Source organism: Carcharodon carcharias, chromosome 8 (assembly GCF_017639515.1).
Source record: "Carcharodon carcharias isolate sCarCar2 chromosome 8, sCarCar2.pri, whole genome shotgun sequence".
In the NCBI taxonomy this organism is placed as follows: domain Eukaryota; kingdom Metazoa; phylum Chordata; class Chondrichthyes; order Lamniformes; family Lamnidae; genus Carcharodon; species Carcharodon carcharias.
This window is the reverse complement of record NC_054474.1, coordinates 63,415,139-63,440,234: the sequence shown is the minus strand read 5'-3', so window position 1 is coordinate 63,440,234 and position 25,096 is coordinate 63,415,139. Positions and strand designations below refer to the sequence as shown.

Sequence of the window (25,096 nt, the reverse complement as noted above, 5' to 3'; positions counted from 1 at the left end):
GTGAGTCAATATGACTTACAAAGATACAAACAATGATGGACAGGAAAAGTTTCTCTGGTCCATCCAGCCTGACCCATCCAATTGTATGGGGAATGCAGTGGCGTAGTGGTATTGTCATTGGACTAGTAATACACAGACCCAGGGTAATGTTCTGGAGACCCGGATTCGAATCAATAAATATCTAGAATTAAAAAATCTAATGATGGCCATGAAACCATTGTCAAATGTCATAAAAAACCACCTAGTTCTCTAACATCCTTTAGGGAAGGAAATCTGCCCTGGTCTGGCCTACATGTGACTCCAGAACCACAGCAAAGTGGCTGCCTCTTAAATGCCCTCTGAAATGTCTTAGCAAGCTACTCAGTTGTGTAAGATTGCTAAAAGCAAGTCAATAAGGTATTAAACCAGAAATGACTACAGCAAACTCAGACCTGTCAACCCTACAAATTCCTCCTTACTAACATCTGGGGTCTTGTGCCAAAATTGGGAGAGCTGTCTTATAGACTAATTAAGCAACAGCCTGACATAGTCATACTCATGAAATCATGCCTAACAGCTAATATCCCAGACACCACCATCACCATCCCTGGGCGTGTCCTGCAGAGCAGACACAACAAAGGTGGCAGTACTGTGGTATACAGTCAGAAGGAAATTGTCCTGGGAGTCCTCAACATTGACCCTGGACCACATGACATCTCAAACACGGGCAAGGAAATCTCCTGCTGACTATCACCTACCATTCCCCCTCAGCTGATGAATCAGTATTTCTCCATGTTGAACACCACTTGGAGGAAGCACTGAGGGTGGAAAGGGCACAGAACATACTCTGGGTGGGGGGCTTCAATGTCCATCTGGGTCTGCAGCAGGTGGTGAGGGAACCAACAAGAAGGAAAAACATACTTGACCTCATCCTCACCAATCTGCCTGCCACAGATGCATCTGTCCATGACAGTATTGGTAGGAGTGACCACTGCATAGTCACTGGGGAGACAAAGTCCCATCTTCACACTGAGGATACCCTCCATCGTGTTGTGTGGCACTACCACAGTGCTAAATGGGATAGACTTTGAACAGATCTAACAACTCAAGACTGGGCAACCATGAGGCGCTGTGGGCCAACAGCAGCAGCATAATTGTACTTAACCACAACCTGTAACCTCATGGCCCAGCATATCCCATTGCCACCAAGCCAGAGGATCAACACTGGTTCAATAAAGAGTGCAGTAGGGGCATGTCAGGAGCAGCACCAGACATACCTTAAAATGAGTTTCAATCTGGTGAAGTCACAGCACAGGACTACTTGCATACCAAACAGCATAAGCAGCAAGAAATAGACAGGCCTAAGCAATCCCACAACCAAAGGATCAGATCTAAGCTCTGCAGTCCTGCCACATCCAGTCGTGAACGGTGTTGGACAATTAAACAACTCACAGGAGAAGGCTCCACAAATATCTCTATCCTCAATGATGGGGGAGCCCAGCACATCAGTGTAGAAGATAAGGCTGAAGCATTTGCAACAATCTTCAGCCAGAAGTACCAAATAGATGATCCATCTTAGTCTCTTTAGCCAATTCGATTCACTCCACATATCAAGAAATGCTAAAGGCACTGGATACTTCAAAGGCTATGGATCCTGACAATATTCCAGCAATACTACTGAAGACTTGCGCTTCAGAACTTGCTGCGCCCCTAGGCAAATGCTACAGCTACAACACTGGCATCCACCCAACAATGTGGAAAATTGCCCAGTTATGTACAGTGTATAAAAAGCAGGATAAATCCAACCCGCCCAATTACCATCTCATCAGTCTATTCTCGATCATCAGTAAAGTGATGGGAGGGGTCATCAACAGTGCAATCAAATGGCACTTGCTCAGCAATGAGCTGCTCATTGACACTCAATTTGGGTTCTGTCAGGTTCATTCAGCTTCTGACCTCATTACAGTCCTGGTTCAAACATGGACAAAAGAGATGAACTCCAGAGATGATGTGAGAGTGACTGCCCTTGACATCAAAGCAGCATTTGACCAAGTGTGGCATCAAGGAGCCCTCACAAAACTGGAGTCAATGGGAATCAGGGGGAAAACTCTCTGCTAGTTGGAGTCATACCTAGCACAAAGGAAAATGGTTGTGGTTGTTGAAGGTCAATCATCTCAGTTGCAGGACATCACTGCAGGAGTTCCTCAGGGTAGTGTCCTCGGTCCAACCATCTTCAGCTGCTTCATCAACAACCTTCCTTCCATCATAAGGTCAGAAGTGGGGATGTTCGCTGATGATTGTTCAGCACCATTCGCGACTCCTCAGTTACTGAAGCAGTCCATGTTCAAACGCAGTTAATTGGCCAGCCACCTTGAAATTGCAGTCGGGGGTTGATCGGGGGCAGCAGTCCGTTTCCCGGCTGATCCCAGGGCCTGTTGATCATGTCTACCCGCCGAACTAAAAGTTCAGGCCTAGGAGTCATAAATATTCGATTGTCACTAATAAATTGAAAAGAAATCTCAGGAGGAAAGTATTTATACAGCAGAGAGTGGGAAATATATGGAACTTGCAAGGAGTAGCTGAGCACAGATGCATTTAAAGGAAAACTAGATAAAGACATGATGGGGAAAGGAATAAAAGGTTATGCTAATAGGGTGTGATGAAGAGGGGAAGGGGGAGGCAAATTCCAGACGCAGGCCAGACATGAACTAGTTGGCTTGCATTCATAATAGAACTGTGTTAACCTAGCCAATAGGAAACTAATGACTATTAAGCTTGATGCTCTGGTTCCTACACTTTAGAACCAGGATGGTAAAATATATAGTATCGTCATCACATGTGCAAGTAGCCCAGAATAGCCCAAGTTACACTCCATGAGAGTATCCAGACATTAAATGGTGATAAGATTCACAGGACAGGAAATCGGATGCCAACTTTATTGAAATGGGTCCAGGTTAGCACTCAGTGTTAAGCATAAGTGCTTTATCATAATGATATTGAAAGTGACCTTCCTCGTCAGTCAAAGACTATGACTCCTGAATTTCATTGTTTCCTTTCCACCTCAAAGGAAAATGGTGCAATTACACAGAATGCTGCCAGTCCACTTTCAGCTGGGTGACAAGATTCATAAAGATAAAGTTGTGTTTGGTACATTGCTATTTCATGGTGTTAAGTAAAGCAGGTTTAGCATGAATTAATTACCACAAGCAGCAAGGTTCACTTGACTAAGAAACCTGCTGCTAAAAATCAAATATCATTCTATTCATTTCTATTTACAAAAATTCTAAAAACACATTTAAATATGTTGTTGTACAGTTGAGAATTGTAGTAAGAACATAAGAACACAACACAAAATCACAACAATCAAAGGCTGGTCTCAAATCTTACTGGAACAACTCAACAGTAAATTGACAGAGGCAGGCTTGAGACAATTGATCACAGAGAATGCTAATGTCAATGTATTTGTCTTATCTGTACTTTCTCTTGCATTGCTGCCATCTTTGCACTGTTGGATTAAGGCATTATCCTTTGTATTGTTCTGTATTGAGAATTTATTTTGGAATGCTATTTGTTCCTGTTCTCATTCTATTTTAAAATGATAGGTTGCAAAGTTGAGCACTCAGCCTTCAGATTCAAGGGGATGACCTTTCATAAAATTAACAGATACGTACTCATATTCATGCACATCACCAGCAAAGAATCAGATATGTATTCCCATTCCTACCACCACTACTGGACCAGTATAGAAAAAGGATAATACCATTAAACTAATACTAGAAACAAAGCTTTCTCAGAAAACAAACTTTGCTTTTTTTATGGCCTCTACTGAGTCAGACAGCATAGCTGTTTAGAGTGAGCGAATCATTATCATAGGCTGAGTCTCATGTTCATCCCACTGCACATATGCCACTGTTTTTTTTCTTAGATGGGTGATGAAATCTGAAATCTATAAATGGCAAACTGGGTAGATTCATATTATTATGAACCATCTGAATAGGTCCAATTCATTTCAGTTCAAATTGACTCTGGGTTTGCTGTTTATTCACAGTAATTGCAATATTGCTAATACACAACACCATAGTTTTACTTGTAGAATGCAATGTAAACTTGCTAATGTTTTTATGTAGGCAATAAACTTCTGGCCAAAGAACTTACTTTTGGAAGGATTCCAGTTTCATGTTTAATAACTTGGCTGAGCCTGGCTGCCTTCTTTGCAATGGAATGCTTGTTTATTCTGCCTATTGTATCCCTTATTGAAAGATTTTCTTGTTTGCTGTATTTCATTGCTGTAGGAATTGGAGGAAATATAAAACATTAGCACCAAAGGGATGTCTGGTATTTACTCCTGACTAGTATAATACCTGGCAAATGATGCATGTTTGCTGATACAATTCATCTTCTGTCAGAAATTATGGGAATTTGTCAGAGTTAAGTCTTTGCCATTGTCATTCTATTACACTCTGTGCCAGTTTCTACTACACCAGAACTACCTCACTTGGACAGCAGACAGGTTTGATAGCAACTGGGAATTGCACATGTGCCAGATTTTTCAAAGTTCAAATGTAACTTTCCTACACATCCAGAAACTTCATCTCCTCTTACTCCTGGACCTGACCATCTAATTATTTATCCATAATCCTATGTTTGCAGAAATTAGCAACTAATTACTTTTCTCAAACATTGTTCCCACCATCTGCAAAACTGCTCCTATTACCCTGACTTTAAAGGGCCCATCTTTGTCCCTTTCCTTCTCTCCTCTTTAGCTTCTGTCCCTGTTCTAACTTTCCCTGCCTTCAAGATCCATAAGTGCATCATCATTGTGCATTTCTTTTTCCACTTCTCCACCACTTCCTGTTCAAATTCCTTCAAACTGGCTTCTATATTACCCATGGCATCAACATTACTCCAGTCAAAATCACTTAATGTTTTTTGCGCCTGTAGCCATCACATATTGTCTTTCTTCTTCCTGATCCCTGTTCCTTCACCTCAGTGATCTTAAAATTGCCATCTTTGTTTTCAGGTCTCTCTGTGGCCTTTGAGAAGGCATCTGATAAGGTTCCACACAAGAGGCGGTTAGCTAAAATTAAAGCTTATGAAACTGAAATCAAATTATTGATGTGGAGATTGATGAGGTGATAGAGTAGAGAGTAGAGGTAACGTGTATAAGGAATTGTCCTGGGTCTTCAACTATTTGCTATATTTATTAATGATTTAAAAAACCCAATAAAGATTGTATACACAATGCACATTCAAGTTTTTCAACAACAGAAAGATAGTAAATAGTGTAGACAGAATCATAAGATTAATAAGAGTCATTGATAAATGAAGTAAGTGAGCGTCTCTGATAAGATTCTTTACAACACAGCTAAGTATGAGATCATCCATTTCAGATCATAAAAGAGTAAACAGAGTATTTTTTTAAATGATGAAAAGTTTGGAACAATGAAATTTAGGGGTCCATGGACACAGATCACTAAAATGCAGTGGTCAGGTACAAAAAAGATGAAAAAGCTAATACAGTGTTGGCCTATATAAAGAGGGCTAAAATATAAAGGGGAGGAAGTTTTGCTACAGCGATACAAAGCACTGGTTAGACCACATCTCCAGTCATGTTAAATTCTAGGCACCATGCCTTAGAAAGGATATATTAGCATCAGAAGAAGTGCATCACAGACTAACCAGAATGTTACTTGGGCTCCAAGAGTTAAACTTTGAGAAAAGATTACATAAACTAGGCTTCTATTCCTTGGAATATAGAGGGTTAAAGGTAACTTGATTTAGGATTTTATTTTTAAAGCAATTGATATTAGAGATAAATAAACTTTTTCTGCTGGTTGGGGAATTTAGGATAAGGGAAGATTAACTTAAAGTCAAAGCCACAGGCCTTTCATGAGAAAAGTTAGGAAACATGTCTTCACACAAATTGGAAGAAATGCTGAAATCTCTCCCACAACCAAGTAGTAGATGTTAGTTCAGTTAATAATTTTAAAACTGAGATTGATACATTTTTGCTAGCCAAGGGTATTAAGGGATATGGAATCAAGACAGATACAAATCAGTCACGAATGCATTGAATTGGCAAACAAGCTTGAGGGGCATTATGGCCTACTCCTGTTCCTGTATGTACCACTCCAATCTTCAGGAGTTCTAAACTACAGCTTAAACACTATGGTTTTCTGAATCTGGATTGCTGTGTGCCCAACTTTGTCTGTTCCAGTATTTATTATTTTCATTTGTTCATGGAACATGGGCATCACTGGTAAGGCACACATTTATTGTCTATTCCTAATTGCCCTTGAGAAGGTGATGGTGAGCCACCTTCTTGAACAACAACTTATATTTATATAGTGCCTTGAAAGCATTGAAAAATCCCAAGGCCTTTCACAGAAGTATTATAAAACAAAGTATGACACTGAGCTACATAAGAAGATATTAGGGCAGATGAGCAAAAACTTGGCCAAAGAAGTGGGTTTTAAGGAGCATTAAAGAAGGAAAGCGAGGTAGAAAACCAGAGAGGTGTATTGAGAGTACTCCAGAGCTTGGGTTCTAGGCAACTGAAGACACGGCCACCAATGGTTGAAGAATCAAAAAATTTGGGGGTGCCAAGAAGCCTGGATTTAAGGAGCAGATCAACCCATAAGACCATAAAACGTAGGAGAAGAAGTAGACAATTCAGCCCATCGAGTCTGCTCCTCCATTCAATGAGATCACAGTTGATCTGATAATCCTCAACTCCACTTTCCTGTCTTTTCCCCATAACCCTTGATTCCCTTACTGATTAAAAACCGTCTGTCTCAGTCTTGAATATACTTAATGACCCAGCCTCTATAGCCTTCTGCAGTAAAGAATTCCATATATTGACTACCCTCAGAGAATAAAGTCCTACTCTTCTCTGTTATAAATGGGCACACCCTTACTCTGAGATTATGCCCTCTGGTCTTAGACCCTCCCACAAGGGGAAATAATCTCTCAGCATCTACCCTGCCAATCCCCCTAAGAATCTTATATGTTTCAATAAGGTTGCCTCTCATTTTTCTAAATCCCAACGAGTACAGGCCCAACCGACTCAATCTCTCCTCATAAGAAAATCCCTCCATACCCGGGATCAATCTAATGAACCTTCTCTGGACTGCCTCTAGTGCCAGTATATCTTTCCTTAGATAAGGGGCCCAAAATTGTTCACAGTATTCAAAGTGTGGTCTAACTAGTGCCTTGTATAGTTTGTATGTTAACTTTTTATGATTCATGCACAAAGGCTCCCAAATCCCTGTGCTGAAGCCTTCTGCAGTCTTTCTCCATTTAAATAAAATTCAGCTCCTCTATTCTTCCTGTCAAAGTGCATAATCTCACATTTTCCCACATTATGTTCCATCTGCCAAGTTTTTGCCCACTCACTTAACCTGTCTATATCCCTCTGTAGACTCCTTGTGTCATCCTCACCACTTGCCTTCCCAATTACTTTTGCGTCATCTGCGAACTTGGCAATAGTGTATTCACTTTCCTCATCCTAATCATTAATATACATTGTAAATAATTGGTGCCCCAGCACTGATCCCTGTGGCACTCCATTAATTACATGTTGCCATCCCAAAAATGTTATCCCAATTCTCTATCTTCTATTAGTTAGCCAATCCTCTATCCAAGCTAATATACTATCTCCAACACCATGGGTTCTTATCTTATTAATTAACTTTATGTGAAGTACCTTATCGAACACCTTTTTGAAATCCAAATATATTACGTCTACTGGTTCCCCTTTATCTATCCTGCTTGTTACCCCCTCAAAGAATTCTAATAAATTTGATAGGCATGATTCCCCCTTCATGAAGCCATGCTGACTCTGCTTGATTAGATTTTGTATTTCTAAATGCTCTGCTCTTATATCCTTTATAATAGAGTCCAACATTTTCCCAATGACAGGCGTTAAGCTAACTGGCCTATAGTTACCTGTTTTTTGTCTCCCTCCGTTTTTGAATAAGGGTGTTATATTAGCCGTTCTCCAATCCTCTGGGACTTTTCCAGAATCTAAAGATTCTTGGAAGATTAATAATAGTGCATCCACTATCTCTGTAGCTACTTCCTTTACTATCCTAGGATGCCACCCACAAGGACCAGGGGACTTATCGGCCTTTAGCCCCATTAGTTTCCCTGGTACTTTTCCTCTACTGATAGTTATTATATTTATTTCCTCCCCCCTTTTGCCCCTTGATTATTTAATATTTTTGGAAAGGTATTAGTATCTTCTACCATGAAGACTGAAGCAAAGTATTTATTCAACTCTTCTGCCATTTCCTGGTTCCCCATTATTATTTCCCCAGCCTCATTCCCTAAGGGGCCTATGTTCACTTTGGCCTCTCTCTTCCTTTTTATATATTTAAAGAAGCCCTTACTGTCCATTTTTATATTACTTGCTAGTTTACCCTCAAAGTTTATTTTCTTCTTCTGCATTATCTTTTGGTCATCTTTTGTTGGTTTTTAAAACTTTCCCAATCCTCTGGCTTACCATTAATATTTGCCACATTGAAGGTTTTTTCTTTCAATTTGATACTGTCCGTAACTTCTTTGGTTAGCCATGGTTAGTTTATCCCCTTCCTTGAATCCTTCTTCCTCACTGGGATATATCTTAGCTGAGAGTCATGAACTATTTTCTTAAACGTCTGCCATTTATCAACAACCGTCTTTTCAAATAAACTGCTTTCCCAGTCCATTCCAGCCAACTGTGCCCTCATTCCTTTGTAAGTACCCTTATTTAAGTTTAGCACAGTTGTTTCCGACCCAAGTTTCTCACTCTCAAACTGAATGCTAAATTCTACCATATTATGGTCACTGTTTCCGAGGGGATCCTTTACTCTGAGATAATTTATTAAACCTCATTACATGTTACCAGATCCAAAATAGCCTGATGCCTGGTTCAATTCACAATATATTGTTCTAAGAAACTGTTCTGGATACACTATGAATTCTTGCTCATGTCAACCTTTGCCAATTTGATTTTTCCAATCTACATGAAGATTAAAGCCACCCATGATTAATGTACTACCTTTTTTACATACCGTCATTATCTCTGATTTATTCTCTGTCCTTCAGTATAGCTACTGTCAAAGGGGCTATAGACTACTCCTGCCGGTATCTTCTTCCTCTTGTTATTTCTTACCACCAATCATATGGATTCTACATATTCCAATTCAAGATCCTTCCTTGCTATCGTACTTATTCCATCTCATACTAACAAAGCTACCCCACCACCCTTTCCTGCCTGCCAGTCCTTTCAAAAAGTCGCATACCCCTGAATATTTAGTTCCCAGCTTTGATCTCCCTGTGACCATTTCTCTGTAATGGCTATAAGATCATACCTGTTAACCTCTACTTGTACTGCTAATTCATTTATTTTGTTCCGAATACTATGTGCATTTAAGTAAAGAGCCATTAATTTTCCGTTTTTACCATTTTTTCCCCTTTTGACCTTTTTTGCTGCTTTTTTTTATGTTTATACACTCTGTCCCTTCCTGTCACACTCTGGGTATCATTACCTAAATAGCTGCCCTGCAAGGCTGCCATGTCCTTTTGCTTTGTAAGCCTATGTATCCCCTTTCCAGAACCCTCCCCCCCTTCTATTTAGCTTAAAGCCCTCTTTACAGTCCTAGTTATTTGGTTCGCCAGGGCACTGGTCCCCAAGGGATGTGAGGCTGGAGGAGATTATAAAGATGGGGAGCAGGGAGGCCATGGAGAAATTTGAAAACAGGGATGAAAATTTTAAAATCAAGATATTGCTTGACCAGGAGACAACTAAAGTTCAGCAAACATAGGTAGGATAAAGCAACCGGACTTAAGCCAAAAGCAGCAGAGTTTTGGATTACCTCAATTTTACAGATGGTAGGAAGTGGGAGACCAACCAGGAGTAGAATTGTTGAGTCTAGAGGTAATAAAGGCATGAATGAGGGTTTCAGCAGCAAATGAGCTGAGACAGGGGCAAAGTCAGGCGGTGTTCCAGAAATGGAAATTGGAAATCTTAGCAATGGCACGAATATGAGGTCAAAAGCGCTCGGGGTCATTCGGGGTCAAATGTGACACCAAGATTGCGAGTAGACTGGCTTAATCTCAGACCGTGGCCAGTGAGAGGGACGGAGTCAGTCGTTAGGAAATGGAGTTTGGAGCAGGTACAGAAAAACAATGGCTTCAGTCTTTCCAATATTTATTAGGTTAATCCAGAACTGGATATTGGATAAGCAGTCTGATAATTTAGCAAAGTAGAGAAGTTGGGAGAGGTGGTGGTGGGATAGAGCTGGGTATCATCAGCGTACAAGTGAAAACTAACATTGTGCCTGCGGATGATACTTCAGAGGGACAGCATGTAGACAAATAGGAGGGAACCAAGGTCCAAACCTTGGGGAACATGAGAGGTAACAGTGTAGGCACAGGAAGAAAACCACTGCAAATGATTCTCTGGCTATGATTAGATAGATAAGAATGGAATCACATGAGAGCAGTCCCAGCTGGATGGCAATAGAGAGGTGTTAGAGGAGGATGGTGTGATCAACCATGTTAAGGGCGGCAGACAGGTCAAGAACAACAAGGAGGGAAGGTTTACCTTTGTCACTGTCACATAGATTGTCATTTGTGACCTTGATAAACAGCCATTTCAGTACTGTGGCAGGGACAGAAACCTGATTAGAGGGATCAAACGTGGAGTTCTGAGAAAGACGGGAATGAATTTGGGAGGTGACAACATGCTCAAGGACTTGAGAGGAAAGGGAAATTGGAAATGGGAAGTGGTTTGTAAGGATGATAGGATCAAGATTTTTTTTTGAGGCGGTGTGATAGCAGCAGATTTAAAGAGAGGAACAACATCTGAAAAGAAAGAACTACTTCAGCCAACATGGGGGCCAGGAAGGGAAATTGTGTCATCTGGGAATAGGATGGAGTGTACAGGAGGTGGATTTCATGGAGTAAATGAGTTCACAGAGGGCACAAAAGGAGATAGAAGAGAAACTAAGGAAAGGTGCAAGTTCAGGACTAGGACAGGGGCTAGCATTAAAGGAAGTTTGGCCTGGTGGACTAGTGGAAGGGAGAGACATGACAGAGACAGCTGATTGGATTCTCTCAATCTTAGTGACAAAGAAGTCCATGAGCTCCTCACACTTGTTGGAGGTGAGTTTGGAGGGGATAAGGGAAAGGGGTTTAAGGAGAAAGTTTTCGGTAGAGAATAGAAGCTGGGGGTTATCTTCTCATTCCAGGATAATCGGCTGCAGTCTTTGTGGTATAGGAACAGCCAGAGTACTATTAGGGAAGGAGTTCCAGGTTTCTGACCCAGCAATAATAAAGGAACGGTGATATAGTTCCAAGTCAGGATGGTGTGTGACTTAGAAGGGAATTTGCAGGTGGTAGTGTTCCCATTGCCTGATGGCAGGTGGTAAGAGCGGGAGAGCTCCCTGGTCAACCATACTGCAGAAGGCAACAGCAAACTACTGCAGTACTTTGCCAAGCATAATCATGGACCAATCCAATGGCAGTCCATGGTCGTCAGTGCCCTCTTAGGGTATGATACCTGGAGGAGGATGAGGAGGCGTTCCCATGCATCTGCTTCCCTTGTTCTTCTACGTGACAGAGGTTGAGAGTTTGGAAGGTACTGTTGAAGGAGCCTTTGTGAGTTGCTGCAGTGCATTTTGTGGATGGTGCAAATTGCTACCATGATGCGGACAGTGTTAATGTTTAAGATGGTTAATGGGGTATCAATCAAGTGGACTGCTTTGTTCTGTTGTGTCAAGCTTCTTGAGTGTTGTTGAAGTTACATTCATCCAGACAAGTTGGGAGTATTCCATCACACTCCTGACTTGTGTCTTGTAGATGGTGGACAGGCTTTGAGTAGTCAGGAAGTGAGTTACTCGACATAGAATTTCCAGCTTCTGGTTTGCTCTTGTAGTCACATTATTTATGCGGCTTGTCCAGTTAAGTTTCTGGTCAATGGTGACTTAGTACCTACGATAAAGCCTCAAACATTTATGGGTGCTGCACTCAGAATTCTTTTTCTAAATCCATCTGCTTTGCTACAACTGTCTCCACTTTCAAAAGCCTCCTCAAAGCTAACCTTTTGACACCTCAGACACCTCTCCTAACCTTTCTCCCAATTCCTGTTTGGTACATCAACTATTCCTTGTGAAGCTCTTTGAAATATTCCACCATGCTAAAGGGACAATGTAAAGATAAGGAATTATTAGGGACAATGTAAAGATAAGGAATTATTATGTAAAGCTGCCTGTCCCGTCTAGGGCACAAAATAGCAAACAACATTGACAATGGTAGAAATGAAATGATCTATGTTTACCTTTGCTCTACCCATAATAAGAGTAAATGGAGATGTGGCCACTTTCAGAGGGAATATAAACATGTTGGAAAAATAAAAGATAATTCTTACCTACTTCCTTTAATCTCTTGTATTCATTGATATTATGATTTACTTCTTGCATTGCCACGGTAGCTTTCTCTAGTGCAGTGTAGCCTTCATCAGATTGTGGTGTATTTTCCAGTATAGTTTTTAAAAGTAATGGGTATTTACCAATCCTCTGGACTGGTGTCACCAGGAAGAAAGTCAATGTCATGGTACCTTCGTGAGCCCTATTGAAAAAGTCAGAAAAACATTTTTGAATCAGGTCTTTCTTTAGTAATACTTCCATGACACATCCTATTATAAAGTGATATCTCTTGCTACGATCCTATTGTTATCATTTACGAGATTATGAAAGACTACCTCTAAAAGGATACCAAATGCAATATTGCATTGAAAAACCTAATCCTAATTTTGAGGGTGGTCACAGCATGAAGCATGGTTATAATATCTATTGCAAACAGTTTAGTCTGTAACCACCTAATAGGATTCAAATGAGTCAAACCAATAGCAAATTTGAAAATTTACATTTAACATATTTTGCTTTTTTGTTTGAGTTGTACTGCTAATAGAGCTCCAGCTACAGAGAAAAGTAAAATAAAAGCAAAATATTGCGGATGCTGGAAATCTGAAACAAGAACAAAAATAGCTGGAAAAACTCAGCAGGTCTGACAGCATCTGCAGAGAGGAATACAATTAACATTTTGAGTCCATATGACTCTTCATCAGAACTAAGAAATATAGAAATGAGGTGGAATATAAGCTGGTTGACGGGGGTGGGACAGGTAGAGCTGGATAGAGGGCCAGTGATAGGTGGAGGCAAAGAAGAGATTACCAAAGATGTCATAGACAAAAGGACAAAGGGGTGTTGACCGTGGTGATATTAGCTGAGAAATGTGTTAATGATGACATTAAGGATAGAAAGCAGGACAAGCAAGTGACAGATCGTCCTAGTGGGGGAGGGGTGGGGGGGAAGAGATCGAAATAGGCTAAAAAGTAGAGATAAAACAATGGATGGAAATACATTTAAAAGTAATGGAAATAGGCGGGAAAAGAAAATATATAAAAAATATATTAAAAATTATAAATTATAGGAAAAGGGGGTGCGGATGGAGGAGAGAGTTCATGATCTGAAGTTGTTGAACTCAATATTAAGTCCGGAAGGCTGTAAAGTGCCTAGTTGGAAGGTGAGGTGCTGTTCATCCAGTTGGGTTGAGCTTACAGAGAAAAGTAACTTATCTTTACCATTGCCAAGCAATCTAATCCCTTGGTCCCTGCAGTTCTTATTATTATGGCTGGTAGCAAAACCTTACCCTTGTTTAATCTTAAATATACATGTAAAGTTGCAAAATAAATGTAAAATATAAAAGTTAACACACAGGCTGAGTTAACGCAGTGTTCCCTAATGGTGCTTTCAAAGTTTCCTTGGCAGGTGATAAGTCAAAGAAAAGGCCTTGGCTTTCTGTAGTTCTATTTGCGACCTCAGGACATCCCAAAACACTTTACAGTAGATAAGAAAAGTATACTGATTCACCTATGAGGGCAACTAAAACAATCTCAAAACATCTTAGCATAAGAATAATATATAGAACATTACAGCTTGTGCCCTGACATCTCTGAGCATTCCTTGGTCACCATGCCAGAAGGCACTTTAATGAGGCGAGACTGTATTTTGAGGCACTTCTGTCACTGGATGTTTCATTACATCCTTGATATATTATTTTCTACTTTTATAATGTTTGTTTTGCGACATCTTGGGAACAGAAACAGTGACATGACTGAAATCATGGCTGGCAGATTTCAGTGATAATGTAGAAGCAAAACCTCCTTGCATCCTCTTTCATCTCACGACCATCTAATTGGAGACTGAGTCAGGACAGAAGCCAGGTTCAGAAGATGCAGTGAAAGTGATGTCAGACAATCATTTAGATCATGAGTCATATTCAAATGAAGGATTATTATACTTTTAACGACAATTAGAAAATCATAATTTAAAGGTTCATTTAATTTTAGTTTTTTATTTTGAAAAAAGAATCCTGTGATCTAGATGATAAAAGAATATTGTTACATTTAGTAATTTGAATTTTTTGTCATATCACTAATGATACCCCTTTAAATGTGATGTAGATCTGAAATAAAATTGGCGTGTCCTGACCTAATGGGCCATGCAGCAGCAGACGGGCAGGATAGAATGCAGCCCTTAGTAAGGAAAAGTATTTACTGTGCTCCATCTCACTGCTCCTGTGAACTCCTCAATTGGTGATGCAGCTTTATTGGCAATAAATTATGCTGTTAATAATTGTGCCTTTAGATAATTGTTGCATACATTGATGATGCAAGAAAGAAGAATCTTAGTCACCTACACTTGGAACTCAGCCAAACGGTTTCACAAATTTAAAAATCCTACCTATTCTCGACAGCAGCAATAGAACAGGGTCATCCAGAACTACCTGCAATGATATTGCCTCATCTACTTTTGCAAACGAGAATGGTGCATGATTCAGATGCATTGTTATAAACATGGAAAATCAGAGCTCCTTGAATGGCTTAGTGAGTAAAAGGCACTCTGTAATGCCAAGCAGATCAGAATGTTTGATTCTTGAGCAAGTGCCGAGAAAAACGCTAGCATTCTAAAAGCTATATTGACAGTAATCCAAAGTGAATTGCAGCCCATTTTACACCGTGCCCGAGAGAAAATCAGCGTGGTGTAAAACAGGCTGCCAGTTTGCTACCGACTGTTTTGCGCTGCCACCAAAGTCAAATTTCTCTGCTGCCAACGTCTGCTAATCTAACAGTCAGAATGCTAGAATTTGTCTCAACATCCCTGGGTAAAGGGAGAGAGAATGTGCTCCTGCTTCTGGTTGCTGTCCTTGCTAGAAAGAAAATATTTGAGGACAGTGGGTGAGCATAGGACCAGAATAATTTTGATGCTCCATATACTTATATAGTCTGTTGATGCTCAATGACTAAATTCCTATATGAAGCATGGTCAGCTGAGCAAAGTGCCACAAAATGGCAAGGATCTTGTTAAACGCATGTCATTTCTGATGGCACAACCAGAACTGAGCACCACTTCCGCTTTCTCTCTTTTTGCCTTTTCCCACATGATTATAATAAAATTTCTAAGTGCCAGTGGCATGCGTGCAAACACATGCAATTTAGCAGCAGGGGAGGCTTTTCATTGGCCAAACCCACTGTCAGCTGACAATGCTGCATCTACGTGTGGCCTGTTAAAGAGTCTCCTGTTCAAACAGGGAGACTGCATTGCAGTCAGAATGTTCCACCACTGGTTGAGAACAGCATAAACTTTTCAGAAATGTCTGACCACCAAAGCTGATGGGCCCCATGCTTCAGGGATGCCTCCCTGAAGGTTTTCCTCCAGGCTGTCAGGGAAAGGCAGGAGGTGATCTTCACTGAAGGTGATATAAGAAGGCCCTCCCGCCAGGCCCTCTGCCTGGGCGGAGGTAGCAGAGGAGGTAAGCAACCCTGGGGTGGCAAGGCAAGCCTAGCCTAGGTCCAATGCAGGAAGTGCTTAATGTCCTACTCTGATCTGCAAGGGCAAGTGCACGTGTCACATCTTCAACAACAATCTCTCGTGGAGTAATCAAAAACGTATGTGTGAGTGGGCAGCTATGTCGGAAGAGTGAATGCTTGTTCAGCCTTGCTGCCAAATGGCAACTGTGGCCAAAGTGTCAGGAAATTTACCTTTTGTGGGCACTTGGGTGCAAGGTTTGAATAACAAGACCGTATGTGTGATGGGGATGCCTGCAGACAAGGAGTTAGGTGTAACATGACATGTCACTATCTCTGTACTCTGTTATGCAGGACAAGCAGACCCACAACATGCAGGAGAGGAGATGCACAGGAGGAGGTGTGCCCATTAGGCTCCTCACACCAGCTGAAGAACAGGCAATGGTGATCGCTGGAGAGGAGAGAGTGAAATCCATGGCAGATGGGGAGGCTGGACCAGCCAGCGTAAGGAGGATAAGGCTGCCACCTGCTGGTGGCAAATGGGTACACAGGATGCACATGGTGAGAAGTGATGTGCTCAGATTGTGATAATTTATAATGTGATTCTGTTTGTTCTCCACGGATCAGGCTACAGCTATACCAGGAGCCTGAAGACTCTGGGGACGAAGCAGCCAGTGCCCCAGAAGATGCACAGTCATTTGCCTCATCATCCACCTCCACCAACACAGTTACACCCATGCTGTCCGTGGATGGTTCGCATTTAGATTTGGGAGCACAATCTGGAGACCACATCACAGAGCAGCTGAGGGAAGATGTGATAGCTGGGTTGTCAGATGATCGGAGGACTACTGGGAAACAGGCTCCTGCTAAAACCCATGTTAATGACAGGCCTCTGATTGTGGCCACAAGAAGCCTGTTGGCCATACAGCAGAGGCTAGGCAAAAGTATGGCAGAGATGCCAGGGATTATGCTGAGCTTTGCATAGAGTATAGAGGAATCTTTGCATGCCTTGAGTCCTGCTGTGTCCCAAGCAGTTGAGCACTTCATCCATGGAAAGCATGGTGACCACCATGGAGAACCAGGTTGAGCATTCGATCCATGTGTACTCTGACCTGCATTTCATCGCTCTAGCAATGGGCTCAGTGCAGGCATTGGCTAGGCGAGAGGAGGACGAGGCACCTGGACCACCCTCCCTGGAGCCCCTTTCCCTCAGGGAGACAGGGAAGTGCCATTGCACACATAGATGGAGGAGAAGCACGTGCCAGCTTCCCCGGGGCCTTCCTCTCAGGACAACCTCAGAGTTAGTGGCATCTCTTCATTCCCTCCAACCATTGCCCCCCAACAGCTGAAGCAGGCTAGGCCAAGGGGACGCAGCTGCACCAGGAGACCCCGGTAGGCTGGAGCCCTCAAGGCACCACTTCTCTAGAGGGCACTCACCACAGTCATCCAGGGCAAGGGGACTTCACACTGAGCAGACTGCCTCCACCTTAGCTGATGGTGTCAGGGTAGCACCTAGACGTAGTGGAAGGAAAAGGAAACTTAAAAACTATGACCACAAACGTGGCAAGGGTGATATTTCCATACAGTTTGCACTTGTAAATATACGCACAATATAATTCATTTTCTGCAATTGTTCGTGACTATTAAGATTTGGGATGGCCTGCCATAGTATCAGAAGTAACAATCATGGCAGCTCCCTTGTTCTCGCAGTGTGATGGCTAGAGAGGAGATAGGGACATATACATCATACCTGAAAGAGTTGTGCTGCATTATCATGCAATTTTTAACATATTCGTTGACGGGACCTGGGCTAGGCCAGCATTATTATTACCAAACCCTAATTGCCCTGGAGAAGGTGGTGATGAGCTGCCTTCTTGAACCGCTGCAGTCCGTGTGGTGTAGGTACAAGCACAGTGCTGTTAGGAAGGGAGTTCCGGGATTTTGACCCAGCGACAATGAAGGAATGTTTATATGAATTCTGTGATGATAATTTTGTGGAACATAGCTTTAAGTGCAGGCACAGCTGAAACCCCATCTATGCATTCCAGATGTTTTGACCCCGTTCAGCCTCAGGGGGTATAAATGAGACAGGTACACTTGCATTCAAAGCAATGGTGCTTTGGGCAAGGCAGGTTGGTACATTGATGTGCACGTACACCTAAGATATCCTTGGTACCAGCACTCACAAGTGAGTGGGAATGTCAAAGCTCCATTCCCCATATTATTTTAGGTGGTAGGGAAAGCAGGTTTAGAGGCACCTCGGCAAGGAAGGATGGCAGGGCTAGTTCTACACTCCAGGAAGGCGGTGGAGGTCTGACGATGGAACGGTGGTCTTGCAGGTGCATTATTGTTGTGTGAACCTTGAGTTGGTCCGGTTGTACCTGGCATCCCTTGCATACCTCTCCATGGCCCTCGCATCAATGAAAGGCTCATTTGGATTTACGGCCTCCTCCTCATGCTCCGGCAAATCCTCGTCATCTGAGGAGGGCTGATGTTCCTTGTGCTCTTCCCCTTGTAACATCTGTCCATGTTGCAGTACCAGGTTGTGCAGTGCACAGCAGACTACGACCATTTGCGACACCCTCTGTGGTGCATATTGCAGAGCACCTCCAGGCCAGTCAAGGTAGTGGAAGCGCATTTTAAGAAGCCCAATGGTGCGCCCTGTGATGGCTCTAGTAGATGCATGAGTTTGACTGTAACGCCCCTCTGCCTTGTGCTGGGGATGCCTCACTGGCATCATCAACCATGTATGCAGGGAATAGCCCTTATCACTGATGATCCATCCATCAACCTGGGCTAAGGCTTTAAAAATCTCTAGGAGCTGTGGATTGTACAGGTCTATGCTTTATAATAGCTCCCTGGTAAACATGCACAGACTATTATTCTCCTGCAGTCACACACCATTTGTGCCTTCAAGGAGTCAAACATTTTATGATCTACAAATGTAGTTGGATGCTCCCAAGGGGCTTTAATGGCCACAGGAGCACTGTCGATTACACCTCTGCACTTGAAAAAACCCAGCAATGACAATGACAGCAGCCTGGTTGACTTCATTGGTGGTGAAGTGGATAATATCACTGGCATGACCAAATAGGGCATCGGTTACCTCCTTTTTGTGTAGCAGCTCTGAGATGAAACATATGTCGCCCGCTACATCCTGAAACGTAGAAATTGGCGTAGAAATTGAGGACCACTGTAACCTTGAGGGCAACTGGTATGGGGTTCCCACAAAATCCACGTGGCTGCCCATCTTGATGAACAAACAATCCAACATATCTCGACGACCCTTTCCTGGAACATCCTAAGATATCGCTGACATTGCCTCTCTGACATCTGGAGGTTTTTTGTTTTTGTCCTCTTGATGCGTTGACATGCCAATGCCTGTCTTCACTGATATCTTTCCCGATGTCTTTGTTTAAGCAACCTCTCCCTATGATGCTGCCTGCTGTTGGCCTTGAGGCCCCTGTTGTTGGACAGCAAAAGCCTTCCTTCTCACTCTCTCCTCCTGCTTGCAGGAACATTGGGTGAATGAGGCCGATGGTCATGGCAGTAATGGCACTCTACTAAGAGGGCAGTCATATATGTGAGAGCATGCTCGTCCATGGTTCTCATTCATTTAAATAATTATTAGGGAGTGCCTTTTGTTGGCAAATTGTGCGCAACATAAATTCCACGCACCCAAAATGACCCTCCTTCCATTTTGACCTGCGATACTAGCAACCAAACATGAGTTTTCAGCGAGCCACAGAAAATGGTGTGTGTTACACTCAAGATCCCATCAATGATAACATCAACCCCAACCTTTAGGCCCTCATCCATTTTTCACTCACGGCTTGACCTGTCCAGCCCCACTCCCACTCCCACTCAGGATCATTACACCCAGGATGCTAGGCCTTTCCCTCCTCCGCACCTCCATGCGCCCAAACACCAACCTCTGTACACACTTCCTCAGAGTTCAACATGGAAACCTGCTTTTCTTAGTCACAACTCCACAAAACTGACTGGTGCACACCACCTTTAACCAATTGTGAACCAGGTGCCACACGATTCTCATAAGCCATTGACTTTATCCTGAAGCTAGAACTTAATTGAAAACTGTTTCATGTTAATGAGTATTCATTGCATGCAAATATGTCACAAGTAGGAACCTACCAAAGGTCAGCATAATTTTCGACACGCCAGAAGCTTTTTCGCTGCATCTCAAACTGCCTCCAGGAAATTGAAGTTTCACATCTTGTCTAATTAACTCACACCACACACTACATTTCCTGCTCTTGTGAGCTCCATAAAATTCCATCCAAGAGGTTATTGCACTAAATTAGGGCTCATGGAATTGGGGTAATATATTAGCTTGGATTGGGAATTTGTTAACAAACAGAAAACAGAAAGTAATCAACAATAACAACAACAGCTCATAATTATATAGCACCTTTAATTTAATTAAATGTCCCAAGGTGCTTCACAAGATCATTCTAAAACCGAGTATGACACCGAGTCACATTGAGGATATATTAGGTCAGAAACCATAAACTTGGTCAAGGAGGTAGGTTTTAATGAGGGTCTTAAAGGAGGGAAGTGAAGTGAAGAGGTGTAGGGAGGGAATTCCAGAGCTTGGGGCCTAAGCAACTGATGGCCCGGCCATCAATAATGGAGTAATTATAATTGGGAATGCACAAAAGACCAGAATTAGAAGAGTGCAGATACCTCAGAGGGTCGTAGGTTTGGAGGAGATTACAGAGATAGGGAGGGGCAAGGCCATGGAGGAATTTGAAAAACAAGGATGAGAATTTTAAAATCAAGACGTTGCTTAACCAGGAGCCAATGTAACTCAGCAAACACAGGGGTGATCCGAGAATGAGACATGCTGCAAATTAAGACACTTGCAACTGAGTTTTGGATGACCTCATGTTTATGGAGGATCATTTGTGAGAGATCAGGTAGAAGTGCATTGGAATAGTCAAGTCTAGTGGTAACAAAAGTAGGAATAAATGGGTCATTTTCGGGTTAGCAGGCTATAACTATTGAGTAGCGCAATGATTACTGCTTGGGGCTCAGCAATTTACAATCTATACCAATGACTTATGAGGGAACCAAGTGCAATGTATCCAAATTTGCTGATGATACAAGGATGAAAAAGTAAACTGGGAAGCAGGTGCAAAGAAGCTGCAAAGGGATATAGACAGGTTAAGTGAGTGGGTAAGAACATGGCAGATGGAATATAACATGAAGCATTGTGAAATTATCCACATTTGTAAAAAAAATAGAAAACAGATTATTTTTTAAATGATGAAAGATTGGAAATGTTGATATTCAGTGGGGCCTCGATGCCCTGGTGCAGAAATCACATAACTTTAACATTAAGGCACAGCGATCAATTAGGAAGGCAAATGGTATGTTAGCCTTTACTATAAAGAGATTGGAGTAAAAGAGTAAGGAAGTCTTACTATAATTATGTAGGGTATTGGTGTGACCGCACCTGGAATATTGTGTAAAAGTTTGGTCTCCTTACCTAAGGAAAGATATATTTACCTTAGAGGGTGTGCAACAGAGGCTCACTGGACTGATTTCTGGGATGAAGCAATTGTCTTACGAGGATTGACTGAGTCGGCTAGGCTTATATTTCCTAGACTTCAGAAGAATGAGGGGTGCCCTAATTGAAACATATAAATTCTGAAGGAACTTATCAGGTAGATGGTGGGAGGATGTTTTCTTTAGCTGGGGAATCTAGAAATGGCGGGGTTGGGGGTGCAGGTCACAGTATCAGAATAAGGGGTTAGCCATTTAGAATAGGGATGAGAAATTTCTTCACTCAAAAGGGTTGAGAATTTTTGGAATTCTCCTACCCAAGAGAACTGTGGATATTTAGACATTGGCATATTCAAGACAGGGGTGATAGATTATTGGATACTGAGGGAAGGAAGGGATATGGGAATAGTGCTGGAATATGGAGTTAAGATAGATCACCCACGATGTTAATGAATGGTGGAGCAGACTTGTAGGGCTGAATGGCCTACTACAGCTCATATTTCTTATGTTCTTAGGTTCTGAAGAACTGACAACACCAGTGGAGCTAGACCTCAGCTTCCAGTCAGCACCTTCAGGATAGGAGAGAAAAAAAAAACAAAATGAAAGAGTAACTTAAAAAAATACAAAAAAGCATGTTATATGATTTCTTTTGTGGCTTTTGACAAGCTGACAGTAAGAGCAGCAGCATTGGCTTCACTTTCCTACCACTCTAAACTGTGGTGCAATGAAAGGCGAAATCAGTGACAGCCATGTGAAGTATCATTTACCATCTGTAAAATCAGTGATGTGCCTGCACCATGTTTAAATAAAGCTATCTAAAAGAGAAATAGACCAAACAAATTAAAAAGATGTTAATCATCTCTCATTGTAACTAATTTTTTTAATAGTCCTGTTGACAAAACCCTTTTAAACTATTTATGTTTCCATCACAACCGAGGACTTACCTCAATATTTCACACTGATGTTTGACAGGTTCTGTATATCAAAATTTAAGCATTCTGTAGTTCAACTGTACATGACAACTTTCTCTTTACCTTTTGCTTGATTCTGTCTGTCTTTCCACTAGCTTTTACATTTGCTCTGTAAATCATGTTATCCTTTGATCAATCACCCCATGATTCCTAGGTGTCACTCCTGCTGTTCGTCCTACTGCTCTCCATACGGGCAACATTTCTCTGAGGAAGGTGTGATAATCATAAACTGAACACCCAATTGACCTTCAATGGATTACAAACTAATGTCATCAATTGTCCAACCATTTCCCAGCTGGATAATATCCTAAAACCAAAAATAAGCAGGGAGGTGTGGGTGGAGGGCCAATCTATTTAGAGTAGAAATTGTTACAGGCACGCAGCCACTGACCTGCCATTTGCATGCCCCTGAACCAGATGGGCTGAAGTCAGCCCAAAATTGGGCTTTGGGTCTCATTTACCTGACTTCAGGACAGTCAACACCTGTTGCACCTCCGCTGGTGGGGAGGGGAGGTGGTGGTTTAGTGGTGTTGTCACTGGACTGGTAATCCCCAGGGTAATGCTCTGGGGACCCGTATTTGAACCCCACCACTGCAGATGGTGGAATCTGAATTTAATTAAAATCTTGAACTAAAAGTCTAATGATGACTATGAAACCATTGTCGATTGTCGTGAAAATCGCATCTGATTCACGAATGCTCTTCAGGGAAGCTAATCTGCCATTCCTCACCTGGTCTGACTCCAGATCCACAAGAATGTGGCTGACTCTTAAATGCCCTCTGAAATGGCCGAGCGAGCCACGCAGTTGTATCCAATCTCTAAAAGGTCAATAAAAAGGAATGAAACCAGATGGACCACCCAGCATTGACCTAGGCACTGGAAATGACAATGACAAACCCAGCCCTGTTGACCCTGCAAAGCCCTCCTTACTAACATCTGGAGGCTTGTGCCAAAATTAGGAGAGCTGTCTCATAAACCAGTGAAGCAACAGCCTGACATATTTATACTCACAGAATCATACTTTACAGATAATGTCCCAGACACCACCGGATCATACCTTACACGTCATGTCCCAGACATCACCGGCAGGACAGACCCTGCAGAGGTGGCAGAAAAGTGGTATACAGTTGGGAGGGAGTTACACTGGGAATCCTCAACATCGGCTCCGGCCACGATGAAGTCTCATGGCATCAGGTCAAACATGGGCAAGGAAACCTCCTCCTGATTACCATGTATTGCACTCTCCCCCACCTGTCAGCTGATGAATCATCTATGTTGAACACCACTTGGAGGAAGTACTGAGGGTGGCAAGGGTGCAGAATGTACTCTGGGTGGGGGATTTCAATGTCCATCACCAAGAGTCGCTTGATAAGACCACGACAGTCAAAGCTGGCTGAGTTCTAAAGGACAGAGCTGCTAGACTGGGTCTGCAGTAGGTGGTGAGGGAACCAACAAAGAGAGAAAAACACACTTGACCTCATCCCCACCAACCTGCTTGCCACAGATGCATCTGTCCATGACAGTATCAGTAGGAGTGACCATCACACAGTCCTTGTGGAGACGAAGTCCCATCTTCACGTTGAGGATACCGTCTGTCGTGCTGTGTGGCTCTACCACCGTGCTAAATGGGATAGATTTCAAACAGATCTAGCAGCTCAAGACTGAGCATCCATGAGGCACTGTGAGCCATCAGCAGCAGCACAATTGTACTCAGCCACAACCTGTAACCTCATGGCCTGGCATATCACCTCCCTCTGCCATTACTATCAAGCCAGGGGATCAGCCCTGGTTCAGTGAAGAGTACAGGAGGGAATGCCAGGAGCAGCACCAGGCATACCTAAAAATGAGGTTAACTGGCGAAGCTATAACACAGGACTACTTGCTTGCCAAGCAAGTGATAGACAGAGCTAAGCGACAGGTCAGATCTAAGCTCTGCAGTACTGCCCCATCCAGTTGTGAAAGATGGTGAACAAATAAACAACTCACTGGAGGAGGAGGCGGCTACACAAATATCCCCATCCTCAATGATGGAGGAGCCCAGCACATCAGTGCAAAAGATAAGGCTAAAGCATTCGCAACAATCTTCAGCTAGAAGTTCCAAGTGGATGATCCATCTCGGTCTCTTCTAGAGGACCCCAGCATCACAGATACTAGTCTTCAGCCAATTCAATTCACTCCACGTGATATCAAAAAATGGCTGAAAGGCACTGGATACTGCAAAGGCTATGGGCCCTGACAATATTATGGCAATAGTACTGAAGACTTGTGCTCCAGAGCTTGCTGCGCCCCTAGCCAGGTTGTTCCAGTACAGCTACCAACACTGGCATCTACCTGACAATGTGGAAAATTGCCCAGGTATATCCTGTACACAAAAAGCAGGACAAATCCAACTTGGCCAATTACTGCCCCATCAGTCTACTGGCGATCATCAGTAAAATGATGGAAGGGATCATCAACAAGCTATCAAGTGGCACTTGCTTAGTAATAACCTTCGCACTGACAATCAGTTTGGGTTCTGCCAGGGCCACTCAGCTTCTGACCTCATTACAACCTTAGTTCAAACATAGACATAAGTGCTGAGCTCCAGAAGTGAGGTGCGAGTGACTGCCCTTGACATCAAGGCAGCATTTGACCAAGTGTAACATCAAGAAACACCAGCAAAACTGGAGTTAATGGGAATCAGAGGGAAAACTCTACACTGGTTGGAGTCATAACTAGCATAAAAGAAGATGGTTGTGGTTTTTGGAGGTCAATCAACTCAGCTCCA

General features: G+C 42.5%; 1 protein-coding gene across 1 annotated transcript in view; it reads right to left on the bottom strand.

Annotated features, from left to right (window-relative positions):
- Window positions 1-25,096, bottom strand: part of arhgef37 (Rho guanine nucleotide exchange factor (GEF) 37) — a 127,602-nt gene that overhangs the window by 40,172 nt on the left and 62,334 nt on the right. The window contains exons 5-6 of the mRNA XM_041193111.1: window positions 12,392-12,591; window positions 4,135-4,265 (exon numbers count right to left, since the gene is read on the bottom strand). Coding sequence (XP_041049045.1) covers window positions 4,135-4,265; window positions 12,392-12,591 — 331 coding nt within the window. The remainder of the gene's footprint in view (window positions 1-4,134; window positions 4,266-12,391; window positions 12,592-25,096) is intronic.